We start from the raw sequence: 16,552 nt of genomic DNA, 5'->3' as shown, positions 1-16,552 counted from the left end.
CCCCCCCCCCCCACTAGAAGATATTTCTCGCTCCGTCCCGGTGTATAATGATCTTTTTTTCTTTATAACTTTTTGTCAGATTCCTCTAATTTTCTTTTTCTTTTTCCTTCTTACATGACAAAAATCACATATTCTTGTAGATGCTCTTACATTTTTTATAATTATGGACCAAGTATATACTTTATTATTATTATTATTTTAATAATATAAATTAAGATTACATTTTTATGTAATTATAAAAATATTTATTTGACTCAAAATTTATATTTTGTATTTTTATATTTATTTTAATTAAACAATTCTATATATTTTTATTGTTGATAAGTTTGATTTTGTTTTTCAAAATAATTATAAATATAACATATTAATACTTAATTGCACATTTTTCTTTCATTCATTCATAGAAATTAAATTCATCTTACAGTTAAGGAAAAATTACATTTTTTTTTACCTAAGTTATAGGTAATTGTAGAATATGTCCCTAAGTGTTGGTCATATTCACTTTTCGTCCCTAAGTTATCATTAACGTTGCACTTTTTGTCACTTTGCTAATCAAAATTAGGGACGAAATTTACAAGTTTAGTATAACTCAGGGACGAAAAGTGAGCACAAAAGGACGAAAAGTGCAACGCCAATGATAACTTAGGGACGAAAATTGAGCATGACCAACACTCAGGAACGAATTCTACTATCACCCCATAACTTAGGAACGAAAAGTAGAATTTTTCCTACAATTAATCATCTAAAAATTTTCACATTTACTTCTCATACAAATTTTTTTTTTTGTTTCATTCATACTTTATGTATCTAATCGCATTAAGTGTAATATTAACTTATTTTTATATGTATCTTCTATTTGCTTCATGTATTGTTTCATAACATTCACATTCTCTAACTCCAAAATTGTTTTTCCATGTGCTCATCCAAACTTTTAGACTTTGCTTATTGTGTTGGTGTTTGTTTCTTTTTCCCTTTCCTCTTGGAAGCATCCATTCAGTAGTTATGCCGTGGACAACCGAGCCATCAGCCTTACGCTTGGTGTGAAAGACTCACTTGCACCCAACAACATTCATACCAACAGACAACGGCACAAGCTTCCAAGTCTGATTCTACAACAAAGCATTAAACTCGGCATCCATAACATCTCTCCACTCAGGAGACCGGACCGCCTGGGAATAACAAGTAAGCTCCGGCTCTAGAGAACTCACCTGAGCAAACAGAGCCACCAGAGTAGCACCTTCAGCCCGAGCACAACTGTGAGTCATGGGAGCAGCCTCACGCGGCGCAGGACGAGAAACAGGAGCACGCCGGGCACGAGAGGATGCCACCGACCGATCAGAAGCAGCGGAAGAGTCAGTCACCGATCCAGGAACAGGCGCTGGCACACATGCAACACCCCACAGAGGCGACGGATTAGAAACAACAGGCTGTAAAACAGACTTAGCAGCAAAAGGAAACACTTGCTCATCAAAACGCACATGCCGGCAAATAAAGACCTTACCAGTAGTTAGTTCCATACATCTATACCCCCAAAAGGAATCAGGATAACCAAGGAAGACACAACGAGCTGACCGAAAACTCATCTTATGACGATTATAGGGACGAATATGAGGATAGTAAAGACAACCAAAGACACGTAAAAACGAGTAGGAGGGAGGAGAGCGATGGAGCATGAAATGAGGACTGCGATCACCTAAGACCGAAGTGGGCATCCGATTAATGAGATAGATCGCAGACTCAAATGCATAATCCCTGAAACGAGACGGAACTGACGCATGTGCAAGCAAAGTAAGACCAATTTCAACAATGTGCCTGTGCTTACGCTCAACACGGCCATTTTGCTCGTGAGTATAAGCACAGGACTGTCTATGACGAATGCCAAGCTGAAGAAACTCAGAATGTAATTTCTTGTACTCAACACCCAGATCAAACTGGATGGATTTAATGCGACAATTAAACGAACGCTCAACTAAAACACGAAATTGAGCAAAAATGGCATACAAATCAGACTTGAGACGCATAGGAAAAAACCATGTATAACGGGTGTAATCATCAACGAAAAACACAAAATAACGAAATCCATTACTAGATAAAACGGGGGCAGGACCCCATATGTCTGTGTACACCAATTCTAAAACATGCGAAGTAGTAGACTGAATACTAGAAAGAGGAAAACACGCAGATTTTCCCATCTGACACGCACTACAAACATTATCTAAACGACCAGACGAACTAAGCAATGAAGACTCTAAAATGCGACCCTGAACCCGGGGATGCGGATGACCAAGCCGCCCATGCCACACAGAAGACGACGCATGAGCAGAAAGAAACGCGGACGGAGACGGAGAAGTCACCGGCAAAGAATATAGACCACCCGAACTCTTACCCTGTAGAATGACCGCTTTGGTGCGGATATCCTTCACAACAAAATACGTAGGGTAAAATTCAAAAAATACATTATTTTCAGCCGAAAATTTTTGAACAGACAGAAGCGAAGCAGATAACCCAGGAACATGCAAGACGCGAGACATTTGAAAAGAACGAATAGAGGTATTAAAAGACGTATAATCAACACTGGAGATGGGTAAGGCCTTACCGTTGCCAACACGAAGCGCATCCGAACCAGAGTAGTCATCTGACATAAGAAGGGCACCACTGTCTGGAGTAGCATGATCCGAAGCGCCCGTGTCAGGGTACCAAGTATGAGAGGTCAAAGGCACACCCGAATCCTGATAAACCATATTAGCCCGTGAACCATCCGAGTAACGGCGATAGCACGTCGCAGTAGTGTGACCAGGCAAATCACAAATTTGACACTTCGGCCCCGAGCGATCACGCGACGAACTGCCGCCGCCATGCCACTGTTGCCCACGGCCACGCCCGGACTGCTGCTGGCCCTGGAAACCATACTGCCCAGCCGAATACCCGCGACCAGGCTGCGGAAAAGACGACGCCGAAGACTGATAGCCGCCGTGCTATTGCTGACCACCACAGCGGCCACCCCGACCAGAACCTCTGCGTGCGACATTGGCCACCGGCGAGCCACCCGCGACCAGCTGCGAAAATTCCCGAACATGGGCGAACTCCTGCGCACCCAATAAATCGGCCAACTGCTCCAACGAAACGGGACTGGGGCGTGACGCCAAGGACGCTGCAAACGCGTGAAACTCGGCTCGAAGACCCCGAAACACATAAATATTCATCTCGTCATCGGAGACCAGTCGGCCGGCAAGCACAAGATCTTCCAGCAACACCTTCACACGGCCAAGGAAGTCAGCCACCGACGCATCTCCTTGCTGCAAGGTCTGTAATTGGCCAAGAAGGTGGACTGAACGAGCCTGAGACGTCGACGCCAAAGCCAACTCAATCGCAGACCAAGCGGTGCGGGAAGTCGACTTGCCGAGAACGAGAGGCATAACCTCCTCAGTCAGGGACGCAATAATCATGGAAAGAATAGCTTGATCTTGCTGCTGCCACGGACCATAAGCTAGATTCACCGCCGCCGGACGAGAAGAAACCTCACCGGCAGTGACGGGTACGGTGGCCGGAGGTGCAGGAACGGTGCCATCGACGAATCCCATGAGGTTCTGACCTCGTAAAAACGGGACCATATGTGCACATCAGAACAAAAAATTCCGATTAGTGAGCTTAATACTCACAAAATGATGAGCCGACGACAAGGAATTCGGGATTGAAAGAGCTACCGAATCCGAAACGGTCCGCTCGGAAGAAACACCGGCAGAACCATCGTTAGCGGCCATCAGAAAAAATAACCTAGCGAATGATACCAGATTAGGATTGAATAATTGAATGTCTCAGTCTGGTCAAGAATACAAGAGAGAATATATACTAGCTACAGAGTTTGAATTGAAATAGAACTAGTCTAAAGTAGGAGTCCTAGCACATCTCTCAAATCATTTCTTCATAGTCAATTCCAAACAAAATATTCAAATGATTAATGATTTTTTTTAATACAATGATTAATGATTTTTTTAGGATAAAAGAGAAGATTTTTAAAATTAATATAATTATTATCCATGAATATCTGACACATAATTCTTTCAAAACTAACTTTACTAAAGAAAAAAAAAAAAAAAAAAAAAACCACCGTTACTCCGTTAGTCGCATTCGCCCACTTCTTGGGACTTGGATAGTTGGCCAGAGAGGAGTAACGCGTGCCGCACGTGCTACAGTTGACAGATCCAGTCTTCCAGGATCCCCGTCTCCCTTCTCTCTGCGAGAAACCCGTTTCAGACCTCCAAATCTCCAGATTCCCCTTAGCACTACCGCTTGGATTAGATTCTCCGCTTCGCTTCGCTCTTTCTCGTAATCTTCCACAATATTTGCTAGTGTATTTCAAACTTTCCTTCTTTACTGGTATTTTCTTCTCCTGCGATCAGTGGTTATTTAAAGATGCATTGAGGTGAAAAACTTGACCATAGAGGAATGAAAGAACAAAATTGGAGATGGATTTTAGGTTTGATATACATATTTTTAGTTGCATCGATATGGATTGCCGCTAGTTTTGTTGTTCAGTCAGTTGTAGATGCGGGCGTTTCCCCATTTCTCGTAACATACATTTGTAATTCGTTATTCGTGGTATATATTCCCATAGTTGAAATTGGACGGTATTTACAGGATAAGTATGGGAGTGTTTTGTTTTGGCAAAAGAGAGAGAGTTGTAGTTTGGGAGAATTGAGAGAAGATGAGGAGGTTATTCTTCTAGGGGATGATAACTCGGGTTCCCATTTCCAAGCTGATGCTTCAAGTCCAAGTGGTGTTGTTGCAGAAGGGAAGGAAATAAACATAGTTGTTTCAAGGAAAGATGTGATTGATGAATGTGCTGCTGATATTGGCCTTGATTCGAAAGGGCGTTGGACAAGGATTAGAGTTGCAAAAGTTAGCCTTTTGATTTGCCCGTTCTGGTTCTTGGCACAGCTCACTTTTAACCTCTCACTCAAGTACACAACAGTTACAGTAAGCATTTATAATGATGCATAGATTCTTTCCTTTTTTTTGGGGTGGCTGGAAAACCTACCCAATGGTGTGCACTAGGTAACCCTTGCCCATGCAAAGGACCAAAACTAGCCTAGGTTATCATAACTGGCTGGATAGTGTGCATTTGGTAAATCTCACCTTGTGACCTTAGGCAGCAAAGGACCACAAGGAGGTAAACCAGCTTAGGTCACCCATAGTTGACTGGTTCAAACCTACTCCTGTTGGGAGTCGAACTTGTAATCTTGTGGTTACCATGTTAACAGCCTGAGCAACTTGGCTCGGGTTGCCCCCTAGATTTTTTCCTCTTTACTTGAAGAATTTGTTGATTTAGGTATAAACATAGCTTCCATTTGTGTGCAGTCCAACACCATCTTGAGTACTGCATCCAGCTTGTTCACCTTTCTGGTTTCTGTTGTGTTCTTGGGAGAAAAGTTTACATGGGTGAAGCTGCTTAGTGTTCTGCTTTGTATGGGTGGAACAATCATTGTCAGCTTGGGTGACTCAAAATCTGGAATATCTGTGGCTGCTTCAAACCCTATTGTTGGAGACATTCTTGCTCTTCTTTCATCAGCCTTCTATGCTGTGTATATAACTCTTATCCGTAAAAAGCTGCCTGATGACGATGATGAGAAAAGTGGTCAAGTCAGTATGGCACAGTTTCTCGGTTTTTTAGGTCTCTTCAACCTCCTGATATTCTTTCCAGTGATCCTTGTACTTAACTTTGCTAAGCTGGAGTTATTCACCGCACTTACCTGGAAGCAGCTTGGTCTCATCACTGGTAAAGGTATGTTTGGATTAGAATTTACCTGTCCTACTTGGAGTTTGATTTATTTCTTAACTGTTTTACTTGGTCTCACCTAATAATCTGCTGTTACATTTCATGATGTTACTAAATCTGTTAATAAATGTGTCCTTCGTTGCCCCATGAAGCATTTGTTTACTCCAAGATGCTCTTTTGAAAAGCCAAAACAATCCAACTTCTTGAAAAAAGAGGCTTGTGCATCTTATTTACTCCTAATGATAAAAACTTTCATTTTAGTCTTTGTCCTAGCTTCAACTTTTCAGAGTAAACAAGCTCCAAAAAAGGTGGGGCAAACAAGCACTAATTAGTGGACACTAATTGCAGCTAGAACTAGAAAGGCTATCTAAAAACAATAGGGATAAAACATAGGGAAAGGATTTGCAATTGCAAGTTTCTATTTGCTTTAACTTTAGGTTAGTTGCAAATCAATGATTATTGTCTTGCCCTACCAACTGTGTCCATTTCTTTCATGTCTGATGATGCTGAAGTCTAGAGCCTAATAATTATCTTAAATTTGAGTTCTTAAAATCATAAATTAGGCCCGTCATCATATTAACTGAATTCCTTGTCATAAAATGTACATTTTCGTTGATGTCTTGTTTTGCTTAGAAGAGGAACGTATCTCCCCTCAAATTGATATTTAACATCATATTTAGGGTGTGTTTGGTTCGAACATGGGAATCGCAATTAGAATCGGAATCAAATACTTGATAATTGGAATGGGTTTTGGTGAATGTATTTTGCAAGTTTGGTAGTAGGGTAGAATTGGAATGATTACCAATATTGATGTTTGGTTATGTATAACCCGATAATCGGAGTAAAGGTTTTAAAAATACAAAAACAAAAAATCAAGGCAATTGATCTTAAAAGTAGTAATGAAGTGAGTAGGCAATGCAGTGAGGAAGTCGATAAAGTGATGAGAGATGAATGAGGAGGAGACGAAATGAAGAGGGATAATGTTGAATTAATGGAATGATACCTAATTTAAATTAGGTAATAAGTTTTGTAATTATAAGGGTAATCAAATCACATACTTGTGTTTTAAAAAAGTTGTCAACCAAACAATGTGTATGACTTTCATTCTCATTCCTTGTGTCTAACCCCATTAACCAATTTTGATTTCTGAGACAAAACATGGGGCAGGAGTATATTTTGGTGGTATGAAATACTTCATTGCGTTAATATTTTAATCTGATTTCTTTATCATTAAATGGATGCTAAAGATTGGTGGCTGTTTAATAGTCCTGTTTGTTTCCATGGAACAAATTTGAGAAGTTGTCTTGAGTAAAAAATATTGTTAGGAGCATAGATGATTGAAAGAGAATGCAGGGGAAGCAAGGACACAAGACTTTTCTTTTTTTTTATGTGGGAAAGTTGTGTGTAGAATGTGAGAAAGGATTACAACATAGCTACGCTACTATTATTGTCTTCCATCGGTTTTACAATTTTGTTGGTATGAGTTGCCATTGGGATTATATTTAAAGGAAAGGGCATCTCCAAGTCTTTGGTTTTCTTCACATGGTGCGTTCCCCGCACCCTTTTCTACTTGGTCTCACATTTAAGTTTGGATTCCATGATCAGGGCTGCTGGACAACGTGTTGAGTGATTACCTGTGGGCGAAAGCGATCCTTTTGACAACTACTACGGTGGCAACAGCGGGCCTCACAATTCAGGTTCCGTTGGCTGCCATTGTGGACACGCTTACTGGGAATTCACCTGGCCTGCCAGATTGCATTGGAGCTGCTGTTGTAATGCTTGGTTTTGCAGGCATTAATATGCCTTCAAATGCATGTTCTAAATCTGAAGAAGAACAAGTAGGCATCGAACTAGAAGATGGAAATTCCCATCAAGACCATGGCACACCTAACCTAAGTAAATTATGAATTGATTGGGGGGATTAGGGATATGTTATGCTAAACCTATTTTTGTTTTAATCGAGGTCAAGTAAAAGTAATAGTCTCTCAGAAAAGAAAATGAAACACGGAATAGTTTTTTTTTTTTTTTTTTAAATAGAATTATTACATATACACTACTTTTTGTTATTATTTTTTATTACAGTATATTATAATGGTTGTTAAATTCATTCCTTTACATGAGAGCTCCCCAGATGAAACACCTAGTAAGAGAAACGAATCATTTGTGTATAAACTACATAGAAACTTGGGATGTTATTAGTTCCAAACTAGTACAATTCAATGCAAGCAAAAGCCATTCATACTTATTCTGCAATGAGATTTTACATAATATTTTCAATTATTGCATATTTAATTATTAGTTATCATTATATTACCTCCCTTAATAATTTTAAATAAAATAAAAACTTAAAAACTAACCCCTACATGCGTCTTCAACTAGAGACAAAAAACTCCAACCTGAAAATGAAGAAAAACTCTTAACCTCCGGCCACATACAAAGACAAGAAGGAGGTTTTCCTTTATTTTATATATTTTATTTAAAATTATTAAAATAAATTAAAAATAATATATATTTAAACAATTAAACAAATAATATTTTTTAATAGGATTACCGTTACATCACTTGAACATGTCAAATTTGATTGAATTACATAATTTTAGATAGTTTAAAGACTTGTTTTTTAAAAACCAAAAAAAAAAAAAAAAAATCAGATAGAGACTTAATTAAACATTTTTTCTGTTTTAAAACAAACCTCATAACAAATCACAATGTGCTTCAAATGGGGCAAAAAGCAAATGATAAGGGTTTATATGTATGTATTCATAGTTTCGGGCACTTAAAGAATGTGCTAACGTGTTTTTTAAATTAAAACCACAACCAATTGAAGTCTGGGAATACATTTCAAATATTAAAATCTCTCAAGTAACTTAAACCCCCCAATGTGGAAGCCATGGAATGATTAGATGTAATGTACTACACACAACAAATAAAGTACTCCGTAGTTTTTATCTCAACTCTGTGCAACACTGGTGTGGCCATATCTTTGCATGACTCTTTTAGTTGCCAATGCCGCAGCCTCACTTGCACGCAATGTCCCAGTTGCCATAATTGCAGCAAACTCTCGAGTGATCTCCCCTTGTATCTTGCTCCGGGCGTCTCCCATGGGATCCATATCCACAGCAGATGCAGGATTGACTGCACCTGCAACTTCATTTTTCACTCCCGATCCCGAATCAACACCCTCTTTTATTGTGTCTTCCGATACACTCCTCTTGTTGCTTCCCGACTGGGAAGCAGCAGGAGGAGCTGTTGTTGAAGGTTTGAAGACAGGAGCTTGAGGAACTGCACCAACCCTTAATGTAGCCTCCATCTGTTGTATCATTGGCACTGCATTTTAAGTCATATATAAATTTCACACTCAAATTCAATAACCAAGCCTAGGCCAGGCCTTCAAACTTATGGTGCAAAGCATTGAGCTTGAATACATCACATAACATGCCAAATATAACAAACCAATCAGAAACGTGTACTTCAAAATGAACAAATGCAAAGTGGAAAATAACTTACACATGAGAGCACCCATGGGGCTGCTCATGACCTCATTAGGAAGGTTCAAAATGTATTCTGGAATGGTTACACCCACCAAAAACTGAGCAACCTCATTGCTGAAATTATTGCAGTTATGGGTCAGTAAACTATAGGTCTCTGCGGTGTAACGGGGGCTAATCTCCTGCAAATATGATTCAAAAACATCCTTTGGAAGATGCGTGACACCGAGTTCCACAACTCGAATAGGAGTCCCATATGGTGTAGTACCCACACGAGCATGTTGTATCCCACCGCCAAAATAATATTCATTACCATAAACAACTACTCCAGTGTGCCTGCAGAATAAGAATTTTCCTAGAGGTCAGTTACACTAGTTACAATAATATGTTTGGCTACTCTACTCCGATTCCTACTTTCTCAGTTACTATTATCCCTAATTCCTAAATCCTCAGTTTTATACTTTAATTGGTACAAATTTTAATAACTGTTAGATGTCCAAGGTATGCCCCTATATGTAACTCACCATATGCCTTCAATGGTTTTGCCCAAGAATGCAGCAGACATCTGGCGAGCTAATCCTTGGCTTAAGTCATACACATTCAAAAACACCTTGTGTCCCTCCTGCACAATCCAAGATTAGATGCTTTCTATAAATAGCAGCTCAAAAGCATGAAGTCCTTCCAAACCAGATGAGCATATACTTTACCTCAGCCATCTCCAACACTTATATAAAAGAATTTCTTGAAATCAGGTCAGTTAGTCAGGAAAAACACTGTAAGAGGAGCTGATGGATGGGCTGGCAGAATGACAACTGCAACAACTTATGAGTGAACTGTGAACAAAGACAAAACCAGCACCAATGGAGAAGGTAAAGAACTAGGAACAAACAGAAAAAAGTCTTGACCCAAAGCAAAACAATAGAAGCAATCATTCATCAACCAAAGCCAATCAAGCAGTTAAAGTGTTAAACAGTACCATGGAATAGAACAAACATGATCCCCATTGGCATAATGAAAAAATAAAATACAGAAAAGTAAACTTACACAATAAGTAGTGACCCATTTGATTTTACCTAAACTACATTCAAAAGCAGTTTACAAGCTTAAAGGAAGAATCTATTCAGAAGAACCTAGATCCCCCATCTTTTTTGAGATTATGCAAACCAACATTGCTATGAACCATGCATAAAAACCATACATAGATATGCATTTAAAAAAATACATCATGAATTGGTTGGATTTTAGCCTATTTTATGGTCAATAACAGTGTAAAGAAACAGTGTTTTTAACCACATACTAATCAAGGAAAGAAACATCATGCTAATTAATGTTTACAAATCTCCCTTGAATTATTATATTAGTTGCCAAAAAAGGTGGGAATATTAACAAATTTTACAGAAGTATGTTTTTGCTGCAAGCAGATATATGTTTTTCTTCCAACTGAAATATAGGCTAGAAAACCCCAAATTTTTTCTTATATGGGTTAGGATTTATTAGGGTTTATAGGCCACAATAAACAAACTGAAAAGTGAAAACCCACGTGTATTGTTAGCTAAATTTTACTAGCTAAACATGGTCACCATATATTAGCAGAACATCATTGATTTGTCAGATTGAAGTTAATTAGCAAGTTATTTAATTAACAATCTAAACATTGTCGCTGTGAACACCCAAAAAAAAAATTGATTTGTCAATTAGCAATAGCATTTTGCAGTTTGAACAGTGAGTCGGCAGCAATATTATATAACAGAGCAATAATTCAAAAGAATGATGAAGATAAGAAGATCATAGAACGTTACATCGGCAGATATAAAGAAATTCACGACCTGTGAAGAAAAATAGGAGAAAGCACGAAGAAATCGAAAGAAGAAGAATAATTCAAACACACAAATTGAAAAACACAACAAATTTAGCTTAGTTCAGAAGGGAAAAAGAAAAGCAGCGCACCTATGAAGACCTTCAAGCGATTGATCGAGCCGAAGAAGGATGAAGAGTTGTAGGAGAAGGAAATTGTAAAAGAGTTGTATCGAAGGTTCGCGAATGGGTGAAGAAGCTGCGACAAAGTATAATAAGATCTGCTGATTTCTTTCGACTTTCGAGACAAGCGAGCCGAGTAGTACCCTTGAATTCCTAATATTGAGGATTTGAGGGCAAAGGTTAAATATTGAAAAATAATCTCAGAACATTCGAGAAGAGTTTGGTAATAAGACTTTTTTTTTTTTTTTTGGAAAACTTGTTAATAAGACTTATTATCTCAAATATTACTTTCAATTTTATGTGGCAGATATATAATATTATTTGTAGGGAGTGTTTAGTTCACAGAATGTTAGATTGTCTCATGAATGTTAAATTTTTGTATTCAATTAAAACTGTTGTATGTAATATAAATTTATTTAGTTGAGGATTATTTTTATGTTATAATGATTATTTTATTTTTATACCTTAATTTATTTTCATGTGTGTTAGTAAACTTCAAAATTAAAATAATTAAATAAGTAATGATAAAAATATATAAATAATAATTTAAAAATAATTAACTAACACACATGCAATAACTTAAACCAAATGAAGTAATATAATACTATTTTTCTCATGTTGAAATAATTTTAGATTTCTTGAATCAAATTTTCATAAAGTTTTGGAAATGAGCTATTATGTTGGGAAAAGGCTTTTAATATTAAAATCTAAAACAGTTCAAAATTAAAAGTATATCCAATAATTAAGTTTTTTAGATAGTTTTTCTCGTGCCAAAATAGGAAGAGAGAGAAGATAGAAAAGGAAAAATAAAGAAAAAAAACATTCGGACAAAAGAAAAATGTCACCTATGCATGTGATAGGTGTGGTCAACACGCAACTAGAACGAGAACTCTTTTTTTTTTTTTTCTTTTTTCTCCCTACAATGAATCCCACAAAAAAAATTTGAATTTGCATTTTTGCATATGTTAAATGGAGAACGGCCATTGGACTGAATTTGTTATAAAATTTAGATTCTTTCTTAAAAATGTATATTGGTTCTTCTTCTTGCAATGAAGAAAGACTTGTTGTAAATCGCCGGTTAGTCCAACCAAAAAAAGACATGGGAGTTTTTGGGCGTTTTGATTCTTTTCCTTTTTCTCTCAACTCTCACCCCTCACCTCTCACCTCTCATACCATAAAAAAACTTTAGATGAAGTTGCTTTTATGTTAGAACTTGAACCTCCTAAGCATAAAAACCTTCAAAAAACTTTGGATGAAGTTACTTTTATGTTAGAACTTGAACCAAACACAAAGCGAACCAGGATTTCTTGAATTTTTGCTTTTGTCTCTTTTAAATTTAAGACGGCACGCAAAGCAATACATCTGTAGGGCCAATGATTATTTAAAGTAGACTCGATAATTTGTAACACAATTCATTAACATAATACAAAATTACGAGTTAATATTTATGAACTATTTGGTTCACAAAAAATATTTGACGAAGAATGAAATTGAAATTTAATGGAATAGGATTATTAAGAAGATTGATTTCATTGTTTGATTAGTGAAAAAAATTACTGGAAATATTGATTCAATTATTTGATTGAGTTTGAAATTATAAGAAATAATCCTGCACTATAATAAAGCATACGACATTTTGTATAACAAAAAATAAAAAGTCTCCCGTCCAATTAAAACTATGTTGTTTTGGGCTTCTTTTTTTTTTTTTTTTTTCTTTTGAAATGCTTGATAGCTAATATTTTATTTACAAAAAGAAAAAATCAATTGAAAACTACGTTGTTTTGGGTAATTTTTTTAAAGAGTTAATTCTATTTTTGGTCATAAATTTATAGGTGGCAAACCACTTTTAGTCCTTTTTCAAAACATCCATTTTTGGTCTTAGTATTATATGACATTGCCATTTTTGGTCATCCGTAAACAAAATCGTCGAAATATCGTTAAATACAAGACTATTTTGATCATTTTTATATAACATGGGTTAGCCCGCTATATTCTTATTTTTAATTTTTTGAAAAGAATTCATAATTGAAGACCTTAATGCCCTTGTATTTTACGAAAGAGTTAATTCCATTTTTGGTTCTAGATTTATAGGTGACAATCCACTTTCAGTCCTTTTTCATTAGAGCATCCACTTTTGGTCATAGTATTATTGTGACATAACCATTTTTGATCCTTTATCAACAAATCAATTTAAATACAGTTAAATACAATAACATTTCGGTCTTCAATTATGAATGTTTTAAAAAAAATAAACATAAAAAATATAGCGATTCAACATACTTTATATAGAAAAGATTGAAATGTCTTTGTATTTAACGATATTTCAACGATTTTATTGCTGGAGGACTAAAATTGATCATGCCATGATAATACTATGACAAAATGAGGATGTTCTAATAAAAAGAAACTAAAAGTGGATTGTCACCTATAAATCTAGGATCAAAATAGGAATTAACTTTTTACGAAATTTAAACGGTTTTGTTGATGGAGGATAAAAAATGGTCATTCCACAATAATACTAAGACCAAAGAAGGATTGTTTTAACAAAAGGGACTAAAAGTGAAATGTCAACTATAAATCTAGAACTAAAAATAGAATTAACTATTTTTTAAAATGTTTGACAGCTTAATATTTTATTTACAGTTTATTTATATGTTTTGGTTCACTGATTTATAACCATGCATATTATAGTAATAACACTTTTAATTTTTAATATCCTAATGGCAATGTTGTTATTCAGTTAAAATCTTGGGTATACATTCATCAAACTTCGAATAATAAATACTCTGTAATTTGAAACAATAATAAAATTAAAAATCAATCTAAAATAATTTAAAAAGTATAAGTTCAGTTCCTGTAATAAATAAAATCTAATACTGAAACAATACATTTTCTTTAAACATGTATACATTGAAAAGAAATAACAATAAATTAAAAAGAAAACATTTTGACAATAATGATAAAAACCTAATATTGAAATACATACCACAGTAATAATAAAAACCTAATACTGAAATATTTCAGTAATAAATATGACATCAAAAAATATATTCATCATCTGCCCTCACATGCATTTGAAGTAATTGGTGAATAAACACTTAAATAAAAAAAAATTGCACCATAAATTAAAATACATTCTTCTTTGGTTGTCATATGCAAATTTTTTTAAACAATATATTTTTAAACTAAACTTCACATTCAATTTATACTAGATTTTAATAATAACATTTGCATCATAATATTGTTCCATGTTTTGCATTTTAATTAAATAGTTGGTATATGTTTTATGTTGTAAGCTACACACTTCATCATATTTGTAGGGGTATTGGCTAAAGAGAGCATGATTAATGACTGTTGGTGAAAAAGTGGTCATTGGTGAAAAAGTGACCTTGCTTGTTTTCCGACCACTTTTGGTGGTCGGAAAGTAATTATGTAATAAAAAGAGAAAATTACCGATTTGGTCCCTCGACTATAAGGATTTCACCGATTTGGTCCTTGACTACCAAAATTCCTCAATTTAGTCCCCAACTATGATTTTTTTACCCGATTTAGTCCTAAAGCTATTTGCCCGGTCAAACTTAAAGGGTAAAATCGAGATTTAAAAAAAAAACAGCTTCTTCTTCCCTAAATCGTTGGCTTTATATACCTAGGTTTTGCAGTAGTATGTTTTTTGTATCCATTGGTTGTTCTTGGTGTTCCTCGTTTATCTACTATCCACAATGCAACGGAAGTGCAGTGAAGCTTCATCATCAAAAAGCAACTGAATGTTGTTCGAAAATGGAGAAGCCTCATTCCGGCGAAGTTGTCAATGTGGGCAACAACTCAAGATATGCACTTCTTGGACAAAAGACAATCCAGGCTGTAGGTTTTGGGTGTGTGAATCTGAATAGGTGAGTAGTTGTATTGCTTTCAATCCAATTTGATTCCACTTGTTAAAGTTCAAAAATTTTGAGTACAGGGAGGAATAGCTTGTGGATGTGGATTTGTTGCTTGGTTTGATCCCCCAATGTGTTCAAGGTCAAAGGTGATAATCCCTGGACTAATAAGGAAGATAAATTGATACAAACAAGAAATGGAGAGCTTGAGAGCTAGTCGAGGTGTTGAAGTGAAGACAAACCGTAAATGTACTAAATCATGCTTGATAATTTTGATGATTGTGGTAATTGTAATGTCATGTATTGTTAGGCTTATGAAATGTAATTCTAAAAGTAGGAAACAGTTAGTTGTTAGGCTTCCTCTAGCTTAGATGTAGTATTGTAGTATCCAGTATTGTAGTATTTTGTATGCTTGCCTATGATGTGTTTTGTTGGAATTTTTAATGAAATATTGGATATGGCATTACAAAATGATCAGTGTTCTTCAATTGTGTATATTGGTAATGGTGAAGTCTTGCAAAGTAGAGAGAAATGATGTGTTTTATTGGAATGTATGGTGTGTTTTATTGGATTTTATAATGGCAGGTAGACAGAGTAGAAAGAACATTTGCAATGAAGTCTTGCAAAGTATTATAACTTTTGCATTACAAAGTAGCCATAAACAGCACTTAGCAACATAATGGACCATTTTTTGCATTACAAAGTATCCAAAGCAGCACCTTCGGACGTGGCAGGCAGCGAATGACGTTGATGGATTTCCCTTCAAGCTTGCAGTGAGGTAATTGCCACAGCATTTACTTTCCGTGGCATAGGTGGGTAGCCATCCCATACTGTTGAATTCATTGCCCACCACAAATGGTACAAAACTACCATAGCCAATCCAACATTCTCTTCAGTCAAAGCATTCATCATATTCGAAAACCACATGCTAAAAGAATTTCCATCAAATTTAGTAATTGGTAGGGAGGTTTTATGCCAAACTAGTTGTGAAAAGTCACGCAACTATTCAGGCATAGGTGTATGAATCATAGGACTTGGATCATCAATCAGCTAAGGATGTCTCTAGATCAAAATAGACTTCCCATCACCAATCTTGCACCTAACACCTCCACAGATATGATCATGAGCTGCCATAATATTGCGCCAACAAAAACTAGGACAACTTCCCACCGAGGCATCAGTAAAAGAGGTTCTCGGGAAATACCTTTCTTTATAGATCCTAGCCACCAAGGATTGGGGCTTTGTTACCTAACATAGCCAGGTTGAAAGCACAGAGCTCCTTGAATCCCAGTCCACCATACTTCTTAGAAACACATAAACAGTCTTAGACCTTCCAATGGATCCCTCCCCATTCCCAGAATCCCACAAAAAAACAATTCATGCAGGTTCTTTCGATTGATAAACAAACAGACTCAGGAAGCAAAAAAAAAAAAAAA

The 16,552-nt window shown here is 36.2% G+C and overlaps 2 protein-coding genes across 3 annotated transcripts; one reads left to right on the top strand and one right to left on the bottom strand.

The window, feature by feature from the left end:
- Positions 1-4,149: 4,149 nt before the first annotated feature.
- LOC116024589 (thiamine-repressible mitochondrial transport protein THI74) lies at positions 4,150-7,891 on the top strand. The gene is made up of 3 exons (XM_031265512.1): positions 4,150-4,977; positions 5,359-5,782; positions 7,382-7,891. The coding sequence occupies exons 1-3, from the start codon at positions 4,447-4,449 to the stop codon at positions 7,681-7,683; spliced, it is 1,257 nt and encodes a 418-aa protein (XP_031121372.1). The 5' UTR covers positions 4,150-4,446; the 3' UTR covers positions 7,684-7,891.
- A 612-nt stretch (positions 7,892-8,503) lies between these two features.
- On the bottom strand, positions 8,504-11,382 carry LOC116026163 (desumoylating isopeptidase 1-like). 2 transcript variants are annotated; one of them, XM_031267633.1, is made up of 5 exons: positions 11,212-11,382; positions 9,972-10,097; positions 9,789-9,886; positions 9,284-9,600; positions 8,504-9,103 (listed from the first exon to the last, which is right to left on the bottom strand). In XM_031267633.1, exons 2-5 carry the CDS (start codon positions 9,978-9,980, stop codon positions 8,727-8,729), a joined length of 801 nt encoding a protein of 266 aa, XP_031123493.1. In that variant the 5' UTR covers positions 9,981-10,097; positions 11,212-11,382; the 3' UTR covers positions 8,504-8,726. The 2 variants fall into 2 exon arrangements, with proteins under 2 accessions (XP_031123493.1, XP_031123494.1); XM_031267634.1 differs by having other exon boundaries at positions 9,972-10,076.
- Between the last annotated feature and the right edge of the window lie 5,170 nt (positions 11,383-16,552).

This window comes from Ipomoea triloba, chromosome 7 (genome assembly GCF_003576645.1).
Source record: "Ipomoea triloba cultivar NCNSP0323 chromosome 7, ASM357664v1".
Classification (NCBI taxonomy): domain Eukaryota; kingdom Viridiplantae; phylum Streptophyta; class Magnoliopsida; order Solanales; family Convolvulaceae; genus Ipomoea; species Ipomoea triloba.
This window is presented reverse-complemented; position numbering and strand designations above follow the sequence as displayed.

Coding starts and splice junctions, on each gene's coding strand:
- LOC116024589 (XM_031265512.1), top strand. CDS start 4,447: ATGAAAGAACAAAATTGGAGATGGATTTTAGGTTTGATATACATATTT. Junction 4,978..5,358: donor TCAAGTACACAACAGTTACA/GTAAGCATTTAT, acceptor ATTTGTGTGCAG/TCCAACACCATCTTGAGTAC. Junction 5,783..7,381: donor TGGTCTCATCACTGGTAAAG/GTATGTTTGGAT, acceptor TTCCATGATCAG/GGCTGCTGGACAACGTGTTG.
- LOC116026163 (XM_031267633.1), bottom strand. Junction 9,601..9,788: donor AAAACCATTGAAGGCATATG/GTGAGTTACATA, acceptor CTTATTCTGCAG/GCACACTGGAGTAGTTGTTT. Junction 9,104..9,283: donor CCCCATGGGTGCTCTCATGT/GTAAGTTATTTT, acceptor CTTAAAATGCAG/TGCCAATGATACAACAGATG.